The sequence below is a fragment of the Schistocerca cancellata genome, chromosome 2 (genome assembly GCF_023864275.1).
Source record: "Schistocerca cancellata isolate TAMUIC-IGC-003103 chromosome 2, iqSchCanc2.1, whole genome shotgun sequence".
In the NCBI taxonomy this organism is placed as follows: domain Eukaryota; kingdom Metazoa; phylum Arthropoda; class Insecta; order Orthoptera; family Acrididae; genus Schistocerca; species Schistocerca cancellata.
Genome location: NC_064627.1, coordinates 1,023,989,700 through 1,024,010,037, shown reverse-complemented (window position 1 = coordinate 1,024,010,037; position 20,338 = coordinate 1,023,989,700). Strand labels below are relative to the sequence as shown.

At 42.5% G+C, this 20,338-nt stretch overlaps 1 protein-coding gene across 1 annotated transcript in view; it reads left to right on the top strand.

The window, feature by feature from the left end:
- The window catches only part of LOC126162995 (uncharacterized), a 480,456-nt gene extending 461,652 nt beyond the window's left edge, over positions 1-18,804 (top strand). The window contains exons 2-3 of the mRNA XM_049919855.1: positions 8,192-8,693; positions 15,234-18,804. Coding sequence (XP_049775812.1) covers positions 8,192-8,693; positions 15,234-15,446 — 715 coding nt within the window. The 3' untranslated portion in view covers positions 15,447-18,804. The remainder of the gene's footprint in view (positions 1-8,191; positions 8,694-15,233) is intronic.
- The last annotated feature ends 1,534 nt before the right edge of the window (positions 18,805-20,338 follow it).

Below are 20,338 nucleotides of genomic sequence, written 5' to 3'. Positions count from 1 at the left end.
CATGTTCACTATTCAATCTTTTCTTATTTTAGTCCATACTAGCTCCTGACAAAATATTAACGGCAAAAAGCTTACAGTAGAAGAGATTTGTGTCACAGTATCGAAGGCGAAGAAGTGCTCATAGTTTTTAAGGCACGCATGTTAAAGTCAACGTTTACTAGACTTTTGTTTCGAATAATCGTGCCTGTCATCCCTTAATATTGACCACTCCTCCTGGGACACGCTGTATAATGTATTCCGCATAGATAGGGAAACTAACCTATTATTGTATGGTTACACGATTGGAGAACAATCGCTCGTAGCCGTCACGTCCACAGAACATGTAGCAGTAAGCGTACGGAGGGATTCAGAGCGGAACCATCGTATGAAACTTGTCTCAGATTAGGCATATGGCCAAGATTCATTGGAAGAATCATCAGGAAGTGAAGTACGTCCACAAAGGAGGCAGCTTACGAAACCCTCGTTCCATCAATAGGCCTACTTTAAAATTGCTCATCAGTCTGGGATTCCTGCCAATAGATTAACAGAGGAAACAGAGAAGATCCAAAGAAGAGCAGAATTGTTCGTTACTGATTCATTTAGCAAACGCGAAAGCGCCATGGAAATGCTCAGCCCATTCCAACGACAGATACTGCGAGAGAGGCGTTCTGCATCAGGCGTGATTTACTTTTCTAAATCCTACGTTCCTAAGAAAAGAATCAACATACTGCGCCCACCTACGTTTATCTCGGGAAAAGAGCAAGTAATTAAAATTTTTGAGATCCGCGTCCACACGGAGGCTTAGGAAAGGGATTAAAGTGAAGGTGGTACACCGAGTACCCTCCACTATACACTGTAAGATGGGTATCGGAGTAATGATGATGATGATGCAGATGCTATCAATGGTCCACTGTGAGATCGCCGCCGATTTAAACATGGAACTTCAGGAACCGGGGGCCGGATGGAGACAAATCGACCGTTTAGCCTTGAGCAGCCAGTGTCTGATATCATATCCAATGCCATCCCATTACTTTTTTCCACTGAGTGTATATCAGACTGTGTGCCTGACCAGGAATCAAACCTGGCTTCAATGGGCAGATTGAATATGGTATTAGATGATGATCAGTTTGGCTTTAGGAAAGATAAAGGCACCAGAGAGGCAATTCTGACGTTGCGGTTGATAATGGAAGCAAGAGTAAAGAAAAATCAAGACACGTTCATAGGATCTGTCGACCCGGAAAAAGCGGTCGACAGTGTTAAATGGTGCAAGATGTTCGAAATTCTGAGAAAGTAGGGCTGAGCTGTAGGGAGGTACGGGTAATATACAATACGGACAAGAACCAAGAGGGAATAATAAGAGTGGACGACCAAGAGCGAAGTGCTCGAATGAAAAAGGGTGTAAGACAGGGATGTAGTCTTTCGCCCCTACTGTTCGATCTGTACACAGAAGGACCAATGATGAAACTAAAAGAAAGGTTCAGGAGTGAAATTAAAATTAAAAGTGAAAGGATATCAATGATACGATACGCTTATGACATTGTTATCCTGAGCAAGTGAGGAAGAATTGCGTGATTTGCTGAATGGAATGAACAGCCTAACGAGTACAGAATATGGACTGAGAGTAAAACGAAGAAAGACGAAAACAATGAGAAGTAGCAGAAATGAGAACAGCGAGAAATTTAGCATCAGGATTGATAGTCATTAAGCAGATGAAGTTAAGGAATTCTACTACCTGGGCAACAAAATAACCAATGATTGACGGACCAATGATGACATGAAAATCAGACTAGCACTGGTAAAAAGGACATTCCTGGCCAAGAGAAGACTACTAGTATCAAACATAGGCCCTAATTTTGGGAAGAAACTTCTGAGAATGTACTTTTGGACTTGTATGGACGAGAAAAATGGACTGCGGGAAAACCTGAACAGAAGAGAATCGAATTACTTGAGATGTAGTGCTATAGACGAATGTCCCAAATTTGGCGGACTGGTAAGGTAAGGAATGGGGAGGTTCTGCGCAGAATCGGAGAGAAAAGAAATATGCGGAAAACACTGAGAAAGAGAAGGGATAGGATGATAGGACATCTGTTAAGACAGGAGGGAATGACTTCTATGGTACGAGAGAGAGCTGTAGAAGGCAAAAACTGTAGAGGAAGACAGAGATTGGAATACATCCAGCAAATAATTGAGGACGTAGGTTGCAAGTGCTACTCTGGGATCAAGAGGTTGTCGCAAGAGAGGAATTCGTGGCGGGCCGCATCAAACCAGTCAGAAGACTGATGACTCAACAACGAAAAACAAAAAAAAGATGCTAGCTCTGTCCTCATCGAAGTAACCCTCCTGCAGTCACCCCACTCCATTCAGGGAAGCCACAGGGAATCTAAATCTGGGTCGCCCAAATACGAGACCATAGTCGTCCGGGCGACACATCAATGGTTTGGAAAGTTTGAGCTCGTAGGGCAGATTTCGAAGAACATTTTGTTATCTGGCTTCACAATCCCTGACATGGCGAAAACCCATGGAGCGTACAGCTGGTAAAAAGAATTCCATCGCACTAATTATTAACTCGGAGCTCAATCAACTCAACTATTTAAATAGTTTAGCATTACATACTCGAAGTCCATCAACAATCTGTGAGTCTGCAATGTAGTTTCAATCATCCTGATCAGATAAGTCACTAGTCCACACCTGAGAAAGGTTTATAAGACCAGCAGCACTGCACGGCGTTCCTCTACCTCTGAGCTCATCTGCTGCCCCAGCGGTCAGCCGGCGAGAGAGAGCGCCGGCATGAGTGTTTTTACGATCACCGCCGCTGACACGCGCGATGCTGGGAAGGTGTGGCCAGACCGCAGGCGACGTAAATTTCCTGTGGTGGAGCCGCGGAGGCGTTTACGATGGCAGTTCTCATTACCGAAGTCTCGCATCGCTGACCGCGCCGCCTCTGCCGCCGCCGACAGGTGCCGGTGCAGGTGGAGGCGAAGGTGAAGTTACATCCAATCCGTGGCTCTTAGGCTGCTTCGTATCGAAACACTGGCAGCAAGACCGAAACACCGAGATCCTCTCTGCAAGCTTCCGCGATCTCCACACTGGCTGTTCTTCCAAAACAAAACTGTACCAACGGTTTCGAGATTTGTAATCCAGAAATAATGGCCCATAGTGCATTCAAACCCAGAAGTAGTGACGAATGGTGCACCAGCCATACCAGCCATAAGCGATAAACATTCCAGAGAGGCTTCCACATTATGGCGACGCAGACAAAATAATGTAACTTCGGGTATAAGCCCAGGGGATCAAGCGACGGTGACCGACTACCGTTTTTTCCTCAGCCAAACTAAAGTCATTTGGACCCAGTAAGGAGCGTCACAAGTGCAGCACACCGCTCTCCCAACAGTTGTCAGTTTTGCAGACCTTGAAGCCGCTACTTCTCATTCAATTAACGTGTCAAAAACCCCGTTCTAATCCTCTTACGAAGAAAAAAAATCCCTGGAAGTGCCGGAAATTGAAACTGGGTCCTCCATATGGTTGAAAGCTCAGCTACGGAGGCACACAAGTATCGCAGCACAAAATATTAAGACTGTAATCTTCACAAAAAGGGACATAGCATCCCTACTTAGCAGTCCACTAATTAGGACCACCTTAAGGAAAGGCCCTTCCCGATGCTATTACTACCTGTCAAATTTTACAATACCACTCTGTAAGAAGACGTGGAAGGTCTCCAAAATACGCCTATTCCTTAAACCCAGCAGATCTCCGTGTGAAACTCCATCAGCCTAGCTTTTGTACTGCCCATGATTTTTGAATTAATCCCAGCCCAGCGCTTCCACAAAGATCTCGAACAGCACCAATTTTTCTTCCATCCCAAGCACTCTTTCGCGGTATGCACCCACTATCCTTGTAACTGAACTGATTTTGACCTATCTTTCTCTCCCTCGATCTGTATGTCTACAGGTGATACGAAATGAAAGTATAAAAGAGTTTATAGTTCTTCTTGTTGATCCTGGAGTTTTTTGCCATTGCGAAATAAAATCCAAGTTCCATGACCCTAAGAGATCATTGTCAGATATAACATTCTTTGACGACCGTAGGATCCTTTGCGTGGAACTGGTCCATCTGTGCAGGCATTAAACTTTTCTTTCTTAAATAATTATCATTTAAATAAACAATAGTAGTAAACGTTCGTCTGATTAAAAAGTTGGCGTGATTTTCTTTTTAGTTTGTAATGTACTTTAACAAGTGATGCTCTGTTGTTAAGTACACACGGAAGTCTGCCATGTTTTAATGATTCTCTATTCATCTTTTAAAGCAGTTAATTTTATTTATTCTTGTGTCTGGATAGGCTGTATAGCCAGGATTTTAACAAATCTTCAGAGGTTGTTACGTGAGACGAGATTCTATTGATGCTAGCTATATTTTATAATACGTCAACGGGAAAAATTCGCAACACGAAAAAATAATTAATGTAGCGTAATAAAATTTAGGAAATAAATTTGTCTAGGTAACATACTTACGCGATTAATGTTGCAGGAGCACAGCTCAACCCAAGCGCGAGACAAGTCATTGCAAAAGTGAAATGCTGGTACGGTAATAACCAGTGTAACAGCCAGAATGTTAAATGCAAGCAAGCAAACGTACGAGCATGCATTGTGTTGTACAGGTGACACATATCAGTTTCTGCAACAAAGTTCCATGCTTGTTGCACTTGGTCGCTCAATACAGGGACGGTTATTGCTGTTTATGAATGACGTTGAAGTTGTCGTCCGACGAAATCACATATGTGCTAGATTGGAAACACACCTGGTGATCGGGCAGGCCAAAGCAACCTGTCGACAATCTGTAGAGCATGTTGGGTTACAAGAGCGGTATGTGGGTGAGCGTTACCCTGTTGGAAAACACCCCCTGGAATGCTGTTCATGAATGGCAGCACAACGGATCGAATCATCAGACTGAGGTACCATTCTTCAGTCAAGGTGCATGCGATAACCACGAGAGTGCTCCTGTTGTACGAAATCGCACTGCAGACCATAATTGCCAGCTGTAGGTCCAGTGTGTAGCACACAGACAGATTAGGAGCAAGCCGTCAACTCGCCTCCTTCTAACCACCACAGGGGCATCACTGGCACCGAAGCAGGACCGGCTTTCATCAGAAAACACAACAGAACTCCACATTGCCCCCCCCCCCCCCCCCCGTGATCTCTCGCTTGACACCACTGAGATGGCAGTGGATTGGGATCAGTGGAACGGACGCTGTTGGACGTCTGGGTTGGAGCTGTCGTTGATGTAACTGATTAATAACAGTTCGTCGTATTACTGTGGTGCCAGCTGCTGCTCAAACTGCTGCTGCAGACGCAGCACGATGCGCCAGAGTCATACGCCAAACACGATGCTCTTTCGGCAGTGCCACGTGGCCTTACGGAACCCAGTCTTCCAGTGACATTCCTGCAACCACCGCCAGCACTCACGTATACAAGCTGCGTTCCTGCCAAGTCTTTGTGCAATATCGTAGAAGGAACCGCCAGTTCCTCGTAGCCGTATTGTAAGATCTCATTCAAACTAAGTTGTTGATAATGGCATCTTTGTCGCCTATAAAGGCATTCTTAATTACCATCAACTCACCATGCCCAAACTGAAAGGTAACTAACTCTGAAAACCGATACAGCGTGTATTTAAAACAATCCTGATTTGTATCCCCATAGTGGCGCTACTAGCGCCAGCCTTATGTGACTGGTTTGAAATTTGAATAGACATCATCTTTGAAATGAAGAAACACGGTTACCAACTTTCCTTTATGTCGCTCAACTTCTTCTTTATGTTGTGATTTCTTTTTCCGTTAGTGTATTTTACCCTGTCGCACACGCATAGATACTCTTTGGTGTTAATTTAATGGCACGTTGCACATAGCCATGCGTAGGCTAACTGAAGAGAGAACAGTCTTAAGATGGCTGCGTTCCGCTTCTGTAGCACAGTGATCAGCGTGTCTGGCTGCTGTATAGAGGAGTCAGGTTCGATTTCCTGCGCTTCCAGAGATTTTTCCTAGGTGCGAGGACTGAAATGGGGTGTTTCCAGCCTCGTGTGCCCAACTGAGGAGCTACTTGACCAAATAGTAACGGAGCCAAGGTCGAGATACTCGAGGACGATCGGCAGAGCGGTGTGCTAATGCCATTCCCTTCCGTACCGCATCCAAATCACTCCACTGGCAGAGGATGACACGGCGGTCGGTTGGTCCCAGTTGGCCCGTCTGGGCCAGAAGGTGGAGCTTTGCTTTGCTCTTATCAAAGAAAACTATCGAGAAAATTTAGAGAACTGGTTTTTGAAGCTGACTACACAAGAATTCTACTGCCGCCGACGTACCTTTCATGTAAGGACCACAAAGATAAGAGATAGTAGAGATCGTCTGGAGGCATATACATATACACTCCTGGAAATTGAAATAAGAACACCGTGAATTCATTGTCCCAGGAAGGGGAAACTTTATTGACACATTCCTGGGGTCAGATACATCACATGATCACACTGACAGAACCACAGGCACATAGACACAGGCAACAGAGCATGCACAATGTCGGCACTAGTACAGTGTATATCCACCTTTCGCAGCAATGCAGGCTGCTATTCTCCCATGGAGACGATCGTAGAGATGCTGGATGTAGTCCTGTGGAACGGCTTGCCATGCCATTTCCACCTGGCGCCTCAGTTGGACCAGCGTTGGTGCTGGACGTGCAGACCGCGTGAGACGACGCTTCATCCAGTCCCAAACATGCTCAATGGGGGACAGATCCGGAGATCTTGCTGGCCAGGGTAGTTGACTTACACCTTCTAGAGCACGTTGGGTGGCACGGGATACATGCGGACGTGCATTGTCCTGTTGGAACAGCAAGTTCCCTTGCCGGTCTAGGAATGGTAGAACGATGGGTTCGATGACGGTTTGGATGTACCGTGCACTATTCAGTGTCCCCTCGACGATCACCAGTGGTGTACGGCCAGTGTAGGAGATCGCTCCCCACACCATGATGCCGGGTGTTGGCCCTGTGTGCCTCGGTCGTATGCAGTCCTGATTGTGGCGCTCACCTGCACGGCGCCAAACACGCATACGACCATCATTGGCACCAAGGCAGAAGCGACTCTCATCGCTGAAGACGACACGTCTCCATTCGTCCCTCCATTCACGCCTGTCGCGACACCACTGGAGGCGGGCTGCACGATGTTGGGGCGTGAGCGGAAGACGGCCTAACGGTGTGCGGGACCGTAGCCCAGCTTCATGGAGACGGTTGCGAATGGTCCTCGCCGATACCCCAGGAGCAACAGTGTCCCTAATTTGCTGGGAAGTGGCGGTGCGGTCCCCTACGGCACTGCGTAGGATCCTACGGTCTTGGCGTGCATCCGTGCGTCGCTGCGGTCCGGTCCCAGGTCGACGGGCACGTGCACCTTCCGCCGACCACTGGCGACAACATCGATGTACTGTGGAGACCTCACGCCCCACGTGTTGAGCAATTCGGCGGTACGTCCACCCGGCCTCCCGCATGCCCACTATACGCCCTCGCTCAAAGCCCGTCAACTGCACATACGGTTCACGTCCACGCTGTCGCGGCATGCTACCAGTGTTAAAGACTGCGATGGAGCTCCGTATGCCACGGCAAACTGGCTTACACTGACGGCGGCGGTGCACAAATGCTGCGCAGCTAGCGCCATTCGACGGCCAACACCGCGGTTCCTGGTGTGTCCGCTGTGCCGTGCGTGTGATCATTGCTTGTACAGCCCTCTCGCAGTGTCCGGAGCAAGTATGGTGGGTCTGACACACCGGTGTCAATGTGTTCTTTTTTCCATTTCCAGGAGTGTAGATACTCATTTTTCCGCCGCTCTCTATGCGAGTGAAACAGGAGAGGAAATGAGTGGTAGTGGTACATGCCACTCTCCGCCACACCCGATACGGTGGCTTAAGATTGTACGTAAGTATAGATGTAGATCTATTGGTTATTATTTTCTTGTTCACTACGTAATACCTTGTCACTCTCATGTATGATGACCTTCTGACTAGAGGTATTTTGCAACGTCGCGTTCCAGTTATTCAAGCTGAATTTTTAGTCGATATTATATATCCGCTTGTTTTGCATCTCGTGCTTGTACTTCTTTTTTCATCTTTCCCCTAACCTAGCGAGAACCTACACACCGATAATGACGACACGTTCTCTAAGCACAGTGTCTGGTCTCTCAACAGGATGGTAGTGACGCCGCTGCTGCTGCTGTCGACGCTGGCGTGCCTGTCTGCGATGGCGGCGCCCGCGGGTAATGCGACCTCCTCGGCAGTCGCCGCCCCCGCCGCCGCCACCGCCCCGCTGAAGCTGCGCCGGCTGTCGGGCGGCAAGGTGGTGGAGGGCGGCGGCCGCGCGGACAACCACCTGCTGCTGCGCTCGCTGGGGCTGTCGCGCCGGCGCAGCGGCCACCACCGCAAGCGGCTGGCGGCCGAGTCGCGCCGCCTCGCCGCCCCCGGCGACTCGCACGTCTTCGTGGTGAAGCTGCCGCCCGACTCGCACTTCTACGGCCTGCAGCAGCCGCACCCCAACGACGTGACCAAGGTGCGGCCGCCCGTCAGCTTCGCCGCCAACGGCAAACCGTCCGCCGTCTACCACTGGAACCTGCCCGCCAGGCACCTCATCGCCGCCAAGAAGTCGCGCGCGCGCACCGCCCCCTCCAAGCTGCAGGCGTCCGATGACAGCGAGGTCGGTAGCACTGTTTTATTTACTCTTTTTCTAACAGATGTGACGTGAAGTCACGTAAGAGGTACGCACCAATTTTTACGTCATTTGATGGTGGAAGCAGTGCTATTACGAATGCTACAAGAATACACTACTGGTCATTAAAATTGCTACACCACGAATATGACGTGCTACAGACACGAAATTTAACCGACAGGAAGAAGATGCTGTGATATGCAAATGATTAGCTTTTTAGAGCATTCACACAAGGTTGGCGCCGGTGGTGACACCTACAAAGTGCTGACATGAGGAAAGTTTCCAACCGATTTCTCATACACAAACAGCAGCTGACCGGCGTTGTCTGGTGAAACGTTGTTGTGATGTCTCGTGAACAGAGGAGAAATGGATACCATCACGTTTCCGACTTTGATAAAGGTCGGATTGTAGCCTATTGCGATTGCGGTTTACCGTATCGCGACATTGCTGCTCGCGTTGGTCGAGATCCAATGACTGTTAGCAGAATATGGAATCGGTGGGTTCAGGAGGGTACGCCGTGCTGGATCCCAACGGCCTCGTATCGCTAGCAGTCGAGATGACAGGCATCTTATCCGCATGGCTGCAACGGATCGTGCAGCCACGTCTCGATCCCTGAGTCAACAGATGAGGACGTTTGCAAGACAACAACCATCTGCACGAACAGTTCGACGACGTTTGCAGCAGCATGGACTATCAACTCTGAGACCATGGTTGCGGTTACCCTTGACGCTGCATCACAGACAGGAGCGACTGCGACGGTGTACTTAACGACGAACCTGGGTGCACGAATGGCAGAACGTAATTTTTTCGGATGAATCCAGATTCTGTTTACAGCATCATGATGGCCGCATCCGTGTTTGGCGACATCGCAGTGAACGCACATTGGAAGCGTGTATTCGTCATCGACATACTGGCGTATCACCCGGCTTGATGGTATGGGGTGTCATTGGTTACACGTGTCGGTCACCTCTTGTTCGCATTGACGCCACTTTGAACAGTGGACGTTACATTTCAGATGTGTTACGACCCGTAGCTCCACCCTTCATTCGATCTCTGCGAAACCCTACATTTCAGCAGGATAATGCACGACCGCATGTTGCAGGTCCTGTACGGGCCTTTCTGGATACAGAAAATGTTCGACTGCTGCCCTGGCCAGCACATTCTCCAGATCTCTCACCAATTGAAAACGTCTGGTCAACGGTGGCCGAGCAACTGGCTCTTCACAATACGCAAGTCACTACTCTTGATGAACTGTGATATCGTGTTGAAGCTGCATGGGCAGCTGTACCTGTACACGCCATTCAAGCTCTGTTTGACTCAATGCCCAGGCGTATCAAGGCCATTATTACGGACAGAGGTGGTTGTTCTGGGTACTGATTTCTCAGGATCTATGCACCCAAATTGCGTGAAAATGTAATCACATGTCAGTTATAGCATAATATATTTGTCCAATGAATACCCATTTATCATCTGCATCTCTTCTTGGTGTAGCAATTTTAATGGCCAGTAGTGTACATGCAAGTCACAGGCTGTGTGGTAAATACTTCCTTTAATTACGTGTTTAGATCTATATATTATCATCATCATTAGGTAAATTTGAAAAAAAATCCATAAAGAACCACAAATAATACTTAGTGCATAATAGCAATTACTGCCCACTAAAAACAAATAGGAACTATATTAAGGTACAACGTAGAATATATCAGGGGTTGCGTGAACACGTCATACATAGGTATGAACTCCCCTATCTTACTCATAAGACAATGCAAAACTGAATCATTACGGCAGTTGCGCCGTTTAGGAAGACAACTAGGCCACTAGCTGGCGGTGCTGGTGAGCATTAATACTCAAGACTTAAGTACAATAGTTACAATTCCACAAAAATGGCAAAGATACAACCTGGAGGTCGGGTTCAGTTACAAAACGATTATATATCATGTCATGGTTTTTGAAATGACGTATATTACTTTTGTAATCGAACACGACCTTCGTATCTTCGTCATTTTCATGGTGTTATAATAACTTTATTTAAATCTTAAGTGTTAATGCTCACTAGTACCGCCTCCTGATGACCTGGTTGTCTTCCTGAACGGCGCAACTGCTGTAATGATTCAGTTTTGCATTGTCTTGTGGGTAAGATAGGTGACTCCATACTTACGTATAATGTCTTCATCCAAACCTTGGTGATTTGGTGTTTTACCGGATTCCTGATATTCTGATATTCACGGTACTCTCATGAAATGGTCGCGCAGGAAAATCCCAACTTCATAGCTACCTCGAAGATGCTATGTCCCATCGCTCGAGGGCCGGCTATCTTGACTACGTGTCTCTGTATTTGAATACGCATACGTACACCAGTTTCTTTGTCGCTTCAGTGTGTTTGCGGTACTTTACGGATTTTTTTCAGATTTATCTGATGATGTTGATGATGTATAAATTGAATCGCGTAAGCCGGCCGTTGTGGCCTAGCGGTTCTAGGCGCTTCAGTCCGGAACTGCGCTGCTGCTACGGTCGCAGGTTCGAATCCTGCCTCAGGCAGGATGTCCTTGGGTTACGTTTAAGTAGTTCTAAGCTCTAGGGGACTCATGACCTCAGATGTTAAGTTCCATAGTGCTCAGAGCCATTTGAACACGTTTTGAAACGCGTAATTAAGGTATTCTCACCACAACCCGTGATTTCAATGTACTTTTATAAGTCCATAATAGCTTCCACATTCTTTTTCTATTGCGTTTCAGGCCACGTCAAAATAATTAACGTTCCTTAAGTAGTGTGATGTGTTGTATGTGTAAAACCCTTGTCAGATTTATGAGAAATCGGCAAAAAAAACAAGGTGCAGACCATATAAGGAACTGGTGAAACAGTTGATCATGTCTCGTGCTGTTGCAAAAATGTTGCTCAGACTAGTTACAAGCAGAGCCAAAGTGATATAACACGAATTATCCACTGGAACTTGCGCCAAAATTACTACCTGAACCAGCAAAGAACTGGTGCGATCCCAAGCCAGAACAAGTTGTGGAAAACGAAAATACCAGATTACTTGGGACTTCTGACTTCAGACAGATCGAATGCTGGTACACATTACACCAGATATCACAATTGTGAAGAAAAAACCTCCAGGTAACAGCAGATTCGACGTGTCTTAGATACGTATTAGAAAATTAATCCAAGAATGACTAAAACTAAAGCTGGAGCTTAAAACTTAAATTTGGAAGAATTGATTTTGGAATAGACTGCCCGACTTTTGCGAACGATCTGGCGATTCTGTGTCAGGACACTCAAACAGCACAAACTCATAAAGAAACAGCAGAAAGAATAGGACTCCAAATATCATAAGAGAAAAACCAAGTATTTGTCTAGCGACAACTTGGCACCCATAAATAAAAAAAAAACAATTACGGCAAAATTGAGATAGTCTCTCAATTCAAACATTTAGGCGAAACCACTCAGGAGGAGGAGGAAGAAGAAGACGAGGAAGACGAAGAGATTGGTATTTCACATCCCGTCAGCAACGAGGTCATTAGAGACGGAGCACAAGCTCGTATTATGAAAGGGTGATGAAGGAAATCGGTCGTGCCATTTCAAAGGAATCATCCCAATGTTTTCCTGAAGCGATTTAGGGAAATCATGGAAAACCTAAAGCAGGATGACCGGACGCGGGTCTGAACCGTCGTCCTCCCGAATGCGAGTCCAGTGTGCTAACCACTGCGCCACCTCGCTCGGAAACCACTTAGGAGACTAGCGTATATCATACAAATTATGAAATTCGTTGCTAGAAAAAAAAAGAAAAAAAACAGCTTTCGAACTTACAAAGGATATTTATAACGAAAAACGTATCGCAAAATACACACAGCTGTGACACAACAACACAGTGATCAAACTAGAGTATCTTTGTGGGGCTGAAACAGTCATTTCAGACGGAAAGAGATGCGTTGAAGAAATCCGAAAGAGAGAACCAAGGGATACTGGGAAAATTTTAGGTCCAAATTATACTAGTGGAGGACTATACAGACTAACTACACCAACACTTATTCGCATATGAGATAAACGAAGGCTAAAATTCTCTGGGCCTATTAAGAAACTGGAGCTAGACAGATTGTTAGATCTACGAAAGTCTCAGCAAACGTAAAACTGAAGCTATAAAATGAAAGTGTGCAATAAAATACGACATTGAGGAAGTAGAAATATCAGAACTTGATATATCAAACACAGAAAAAATTAATGAGAACATTCATGATTCGGCAGCTGGCCGAGCAGAAAATACAAGAACACCTGAATAATTTCGTCTGACTAGCGGAAAAGGGCCCATTCTGAGAGAATGAAAGTAATGTAGGTACAAAGGATAGCTAAAGCAAAACTCTGAAAATACCCTATGGTACATCACGCGGTCAGGTAGGGCCCAAATGTGAATAATAGTAATGATAATAAGAACAATGCAAAAAACGGACAGTGATAAAGTATACACTCTTAGTCCCCTAGCTTAGAATGATATCAACTTTCATGCGGCAGACTATCAATAGCTAGACAGTTTGTTAAGCGTCGTTTAAATTTTTTCTACAGGCATCAGGGTAGAGATGGGCCTCAAAATGTAAAGGCTCAGTATTGTTGAAAGAGAGTTGCAGCTGTTTCTGTGCAAGCTCTAAAACGATAAATCCGTTATGACGATTCTGGCAGGTGAAACTCAAGTGTTTCGGAATTTACTAAGCAGGACAAATTCGAATAAAGGAATAATGACTGAGATGTTCGCACAGCGTTTTTGGAAGACCCAGATGACCAACCTGAAAATTAAGAGTATGGTCACAGTCATTAATATGTACACTGTCCCTGTATTAGGTTATTCATTTAGTATAGACAACATGTGTTATTACTTACACTTAGCAACTGCAATGCAACTGCTTACCGGTTACGAAAAATCTCAAGAAATATCGAACTCTGTCAATAGAAGGAGCATTGTGACCGAGGTTTATGGATGAAAGAGATCTTGTGGATCTTGGATCTCAACAATCAAAATCAAACTTAAATAATCAGACTGAGAGTTTTTTTCCTTGAAATAAAATTCAACACACTTACATCACTTAATAAAAAAATTCAGCTTCACTGTATCTCAATCACAAACACGTTTTAGTGACAGACAGAGTATTAATCTAAAGATGGCCAAACCTATGCAGTGGCGACATCCCGAGGAAGTCCACCAAGAAAAGGCAACACAGAACACTGTAATACCGCCGACGTCCGAGTAGTTATTGCAAAATACTGAGGTATTTGTACTGCTGATTATACAACAGCAAATGACTGCAACAAAAATTACCTGAAGTACGTCAAAAGAGACCAGGAGGTTTTCAGCAGTAACTGCCGGTATATCTGCAATATTCTACAGATGGCACGGGACACAACCGCTGTAAAAGTCTGATACGAACAGAATTCAAGGTCACGAACGATCCCGTTTAAAAAAGCAATGGCTTAGGAACACTGCTGGATTTATATTGCAATTCAGAACAATAACATATACTAAGGCATATGTTGAAATTAAATAAATATACTGAACTGGCAGAACCATTACAGAGACAGTGGAATATCGCACGTTGTTGTATACCACCTGTCATTTCAAGCACAATAATTATACCTCTGAGGAAAAGTTGCGATATTTATAACAGCAAAAACGATTTGAAAATTTGTGGGAAACAGAAACTTGAGTAATAAAGATTAGTATTAAATTTAAGACAATAATAGTTAAAAATAGTTACTTGTACCGTACAAAATAGTAATTTAACTTGACGAAGGTACAAGGGAAAGAATATGATGGAAATAGTGAGTTCCAGGATAGAAAAATACTGGTAGACCTTTTTATGTGGGGGTATTTAATTAATGGGAAAGATGTGGTGGTAAAGGAGTTTTATCGTTTGTTACAGGATACTGGATGAGTTGCAAATCAAGGAGAAAAATTGTTGCTGTTTGCGAAGTACATTGTTAGTTGTCTATAAATGTTAGATTAAGTCTTCTGAAAATCGTTTCCGAGTCACTTCCATACTACAGAAAATTATTTACAAAGGATAAAGTAAGATGTAATGCATATTAAGCGTTTTGCTGTGATAGTAACGAGAATTTCTGTTGTAGTGATGTGATAAAGGAAGGACTGTATATGCTTATCAGACTTCGAAAAAATAGAAGTTTATGACAGTTTCTGTATTGCCCTCTCACAGAGTCAGAATAATTGGAACTAGATGGGAAATTCTCATAGAAAAACTTAAACGTAGGGAATTAACAGTTTTCTGAAGCATCTGATGTGAAATATATTTAAAACAAGCTAATGCTGAACATCGTGAACAATGCAGGAAACGTTGTATGTCTGGTGTCTTTTGGCCCTGTAACGTGTGTGCATGTGCATGCGTGTGCGCGCGTTTGCGTGTGTGTGTGTGTGTGTGTGTGTGTGTGTGTGTGTGTGTATCTTTACTAAAAACTATTAACTACTTTAGCAGTTTTGTAAATTATCATCCAAGTTCGAGGCTCATTTTTTTAATTGTTTGTCTGCAGGTTTTCTACGTATCGCCGCACAAGCACCCCAATGACCATCACGACCATCACTACCACCATCACAAGAAGCCATCTTTCAGTTTCTATGCACCCAAAATGTCACGCAAGAAAGCAGTCTTCCACAAATACTTTCCAGGAAATGGAAAACCTCAAGCATTTTATGTAATTGCCAAAGCCAAGAAACCAGCTTCATATCACAAACTGATGCTTTGAAGTTAGTAATGTCACAGTCACGTGTTCTAATGTGTTCCATGTATAATAGTTTCCACACTTATCATCGAGGTGTATAATACATCTAATATGCAATCGCTTCTGAAGTGAACGGAGCGACCAACTTGATTCACAGAATAGCATCTGTTTTGTTAAGTGTAATTTTCCGTAACACAGTAAGTTACTAACATACTAACTACCAGTGATTTTGTGGCAACATTGTGATGAAGTCTGGATGAACAGACGACCAATGAAAGTTTGTAGGTTACCGTACCTACAAGCATGAAATGAACTTCATGTACTTCTGTGTTAAATTGTGAGGACAAGATATAATTTTATCATTCGAGTTATATTGTGTACATATATATTTAAATCTGTTAACATGTGAAGAAGTAACAGATAAATAATCTCTTCCAGATGATGATAGCTTGTCGGCATGGGCATTAGAAAATCTACATACATTTTTTGTAGTTCTTGTTTACAGTGAGCTGTTTTTCCAACTTCTTGGGATTTCAGTCTGAAAGACTATTTTAACAAGATGCTATTTCCTTGTGCTACAAGAGAATGGTGCAAAGCAATTTATTTTGTTGTAATTATGTTAAATGAGATAACATTTACATAAGTGAAAAATATGTAAGTTTCAGTGACAGTTTTGTTGTAACAATTTCGTAAAAACTGAACATCTGCCAAGTTTTCTAGTTCCTATACGTAGTCATCTCTGACTGACACTCTCTAAGTGAGAATGACCAATGGCTCATGGTCCAGAGCTTGTGGGATGTTACGTGGTGATGGGTTTGGTGGAGGGGGATATTATTCATCTCTGGACTACTGGCTTTGATAAAACGTATTTTATAAGCTGAGCCACTGGTCTTACGTTTGCCTTGTTTCACATAATCAGCCTGCTTGTGGACTATATATAGTCACATCTGCAAAGAATCATCGTTAGTTCTCTGAATTTTCAACAACAAATCTATATGAACATTTAAAAGATACAGACAAATGCAAAATACTTATTACAACTTCACAGAAAATTAATAATCTTTGTGGAGTGTTCACTTAAAAGTGCTTATAACGGTTACTTTCATAAAATAATGTGTTGTAGCAACATGTATTTCATTTACTGATTTACGTTGTAGTAACAGGCCACTTTTAACACTGAGAAATCTCTTAACAGCAATATAAAATAGAAACAACATAGGTCATTGTCACTTCAGAAAGAAACGATTTTTCAGAAAAATTATAGAGTTCTGCATAGATAATGAGCATTCTGGGACTTAAATGTTAGTTAAATAGGAAAGAGTTAATTTTACATACTTAACTGAAAGATGTACAACACAAGTATTGAAATTTGCCTGAAATTATATAGGTTTTGAACTTTTAAATATTATGTCCAATTTTTGTGGCAAAAGACTGTATTGGAAGACTGACTGTTAAGCACAACACAGAATTAAAAAATTTAGGAAGTCCATTTTTGCAATGACAGAAGTAAATTATGAAAAAACTATATTTTATGAAATTGTATGTGGTAGCACAGCTTTATTATAAAGTAAAACGGTGTATCATCACTTTTATAAAATTTTATTATCCATTATCAGATTTATACAATATTACTTAAATAAGTTGTGTGGTGCGTGCAAAAATATCACACATGATTGATCACTCATTTAAGTCTTTAACCACTATGTGGCTTTCTCTGGCTAGATACGAGAGCTTTTATTTTCTAACATGCTTATGTATGGATATGTCAGTGACTAATAATAAATGGATCAAACAATATTGTCAGTTCAGTGGGCCATTTCTTGGACTTGAATAGTACATCAAAAACAGCTATTAAAATATATCAAACAGTTCTATGACATGAGCTACATGAAGTAAAACAAAATGATATATGTCAATGATGGTAGTTATAAGAGTAAATTGAATGTATTGTAAGTTTTCAAAAATTTTCAATAGACATTCTTGAGCTAAATATGTTTTAATGTGTATTTGAGGAATTTGTATGCAAGGAAGCAGTGTGAGTATCAGGGCAAACATACAAGTTCTTTTTTAAACAATGTGTTTAGTAGTTAATAGCCTAACAGACTGTAGACGAAGTACTTATTAAAGTAATATATTTTAATATTATGATACAGTGCATTATTGAAAATTATATGCAAACATCTTAAATATGCTGTTTCAGTTATATCATAACATTAATAACACTACTGGCTACATGAAACAGAAAGATTGTTTGTTCACTTTAAAGTCTCTTTCTCATGTCTACTCATTTCTCACTTTTCTGTGATAAGCACACTGCAACTACAAACCATTCCACCATATACATAGTACGTCAGTTATCATTTATAACATATCTGTAATTCCCCACAAATAGTTACAATGTAATATGCAACATTTCTTTCTAACAGCAAGCATTTTTTTCCTTCATTATGTAAGTGCGCCACACACTGATTCTGTTTTTCATAAATATTTGTGGACTTGTGGTTTTTAGTTCATTATATTCCTCTTGGAAATACTGCACACATGTTGTTTCTTTCATTCAGATTCCTTAGTGACAGTTCTACTAAAGTGCAACAATGCCCAATTAATTCCTGACTTGTAGTTCAATCGATGTCCTTAGCCTTGTATGTGTATGTACATTCTCTCTCTCTCCCTCTCTCTCCCTCTCCCTCTGCCTCTCCCTCTCTCCCCCTCCCTCCTCACTCACTCCAAACACATCCACACACAATGTTTTTCTGTTTCATGTAGTAATTAATGTTATATCACTTAATTATTGAATATTGTGTTTGTTGTTGCATGATATTTTATTACTTAGCAGTGTAATGAATTAAACTATATAATTCTACATCTAACTGAAATGTATAAATGCAATTTAACTGAACTATTGTTGGAGATAATATGGCATGTTATATGTACAGTTATGTGAAGAAAAACTTTGAACTTATTAAAAGAATGAGTGACAAATAAATGTTTAAATTCTACATTTTGAACCAATTCAAATGACTTTAGTGTTAGTAGACTAACAGTATATTAATGCACCATAAAAAAGACATAACTGAAAGAGGCAAATGCTAACAATACAAATTTTATCAGCACTGAAATGAGATTAGGTAGTATGAATGAAGGTAGATTGGATTTACTGATAGACAAAAATAAATGAAAAAGTTGAGTGACAATGACTAATGCAGTGAAAGTAATCACTTTGTACCTGTCATACAGTTGAGTAAACAAACTGCATCATATGTACCAGAATTATGTTGAAAAAATCATGAAAACCAGAAAATATTATCTTCTGCACAACCATAGATATTCTATTGAAAATCGTATGTAAAATAATGTACAATTGGGAGGAATGTTCTGAAACACTTAGAAGTTATGTATAAAAATTCAAATTAAAAGACTATTTGATATAAGATTGGCTCTTTGTGAATATTTCTGGGAACTATACTTGTAAGAAGATCTTGTTGATAGCAACAGTGGCATTGTAACATTACAAGCAATGTTACTGAGAAGATGTTATGAGGGCACACCTGCTCATATTAGCAGTGGAAAAACAGTTTTGGCCAGATATTTCAATTCACCAGACCAGCAAGTGCAGAAACTGCACACATTGTAATGAACTTCTTCCAGCATGGCAGCTTTGGCCCATTCATTCATCACAGCACCTCCAAGCAGGACTGTAGGATGTGACACACACATGCAGGATTTAACAAGGACTCTATGAGTTGATAATACCCTGTACTAAACCTCATTGCAAGGATACAACTTCACGTTTTCTCATAAAAGCAGAGCTTATTTCAATTTCAGCATGGCTACCATTTCAGTTTTAATGTACGTAAAAGAGTGATTATTTATCATTTATTTAACGCAATGATTTATGCAGTAATAAGCAAGTTTCCTAGTTAATAAATAGACGTCTTCACTACAATACGTCAGCAGTACATGGCATTAAAAATCTGAATAAATTTCAGCAGTTGTTCTCTACATCTACATCCATATATTCGACAAGCCACTTTACGGTGTGTAGCGGAGGGCGATTTGTCTACCTGTGTCACTTCCCCATTTTCATGTTATAGTGGGCAATGGGTCGCGATAAGAACGATTGCTGGTGAGCCTTCATGTGAGCTCGAATGTCTCTAGTTTTACCTTCGTGGTCTTGCCACAAGATATACATAGCAGGAAGTAATATATTTGTTGGCCCTTATAGGGACGTATGCTCTAGGAATTTTACCATTAAACCACACCACACTAGTGTTGGCTGATCACTTCCGTGACGCTCTTGCGCTTACTACATGAACCTGTAGCGAAATGTACTGGTGTTCTTTGGATGTTCTCCCTTTCCTCTATCAATACTGTCTGGTACGGATTCCAGACTGAAGAGCGACATTCAATTATTGGTCGAATGTATGTTTTGTAAACTACCTCGTTTCTGGGTAGACTGTATTTCCTGGGGATTCTCCCAGCTAATCTCATTCTGTCATCTGCCTTACCTGCAATTAACTTTCCTTTACACTCGCCCACTTTGAATCGTTACATACGCAAATTCCTAGACAATTTATATATGTGACTGACCCAGTGATTGTTCTATGATCGTGTGATCTTTCAATAATGGATCTCTCTGCCCGTTTATGTACAATACGTTTCATTTGTTCATTTTGAGGGTCAACAGCATATCCTTCCACCAACGTCGATAGTCTGCAAGTCTGCGTAGGTCATTTATATATAAACTGCGCAAAAGAATTAAAGGATTACTTTTTAGAGACCCCGTAAATGTCTCCCATTGTGACGCGTAAGTTTGTAATTTGGCTGAAAGGACTAATGGTGCATAATCGACACGGAAGGGCTTGATGGGGTGGCATAAAGGCATCAATGAAACCACCCTTTCCTTTGCGGCATTG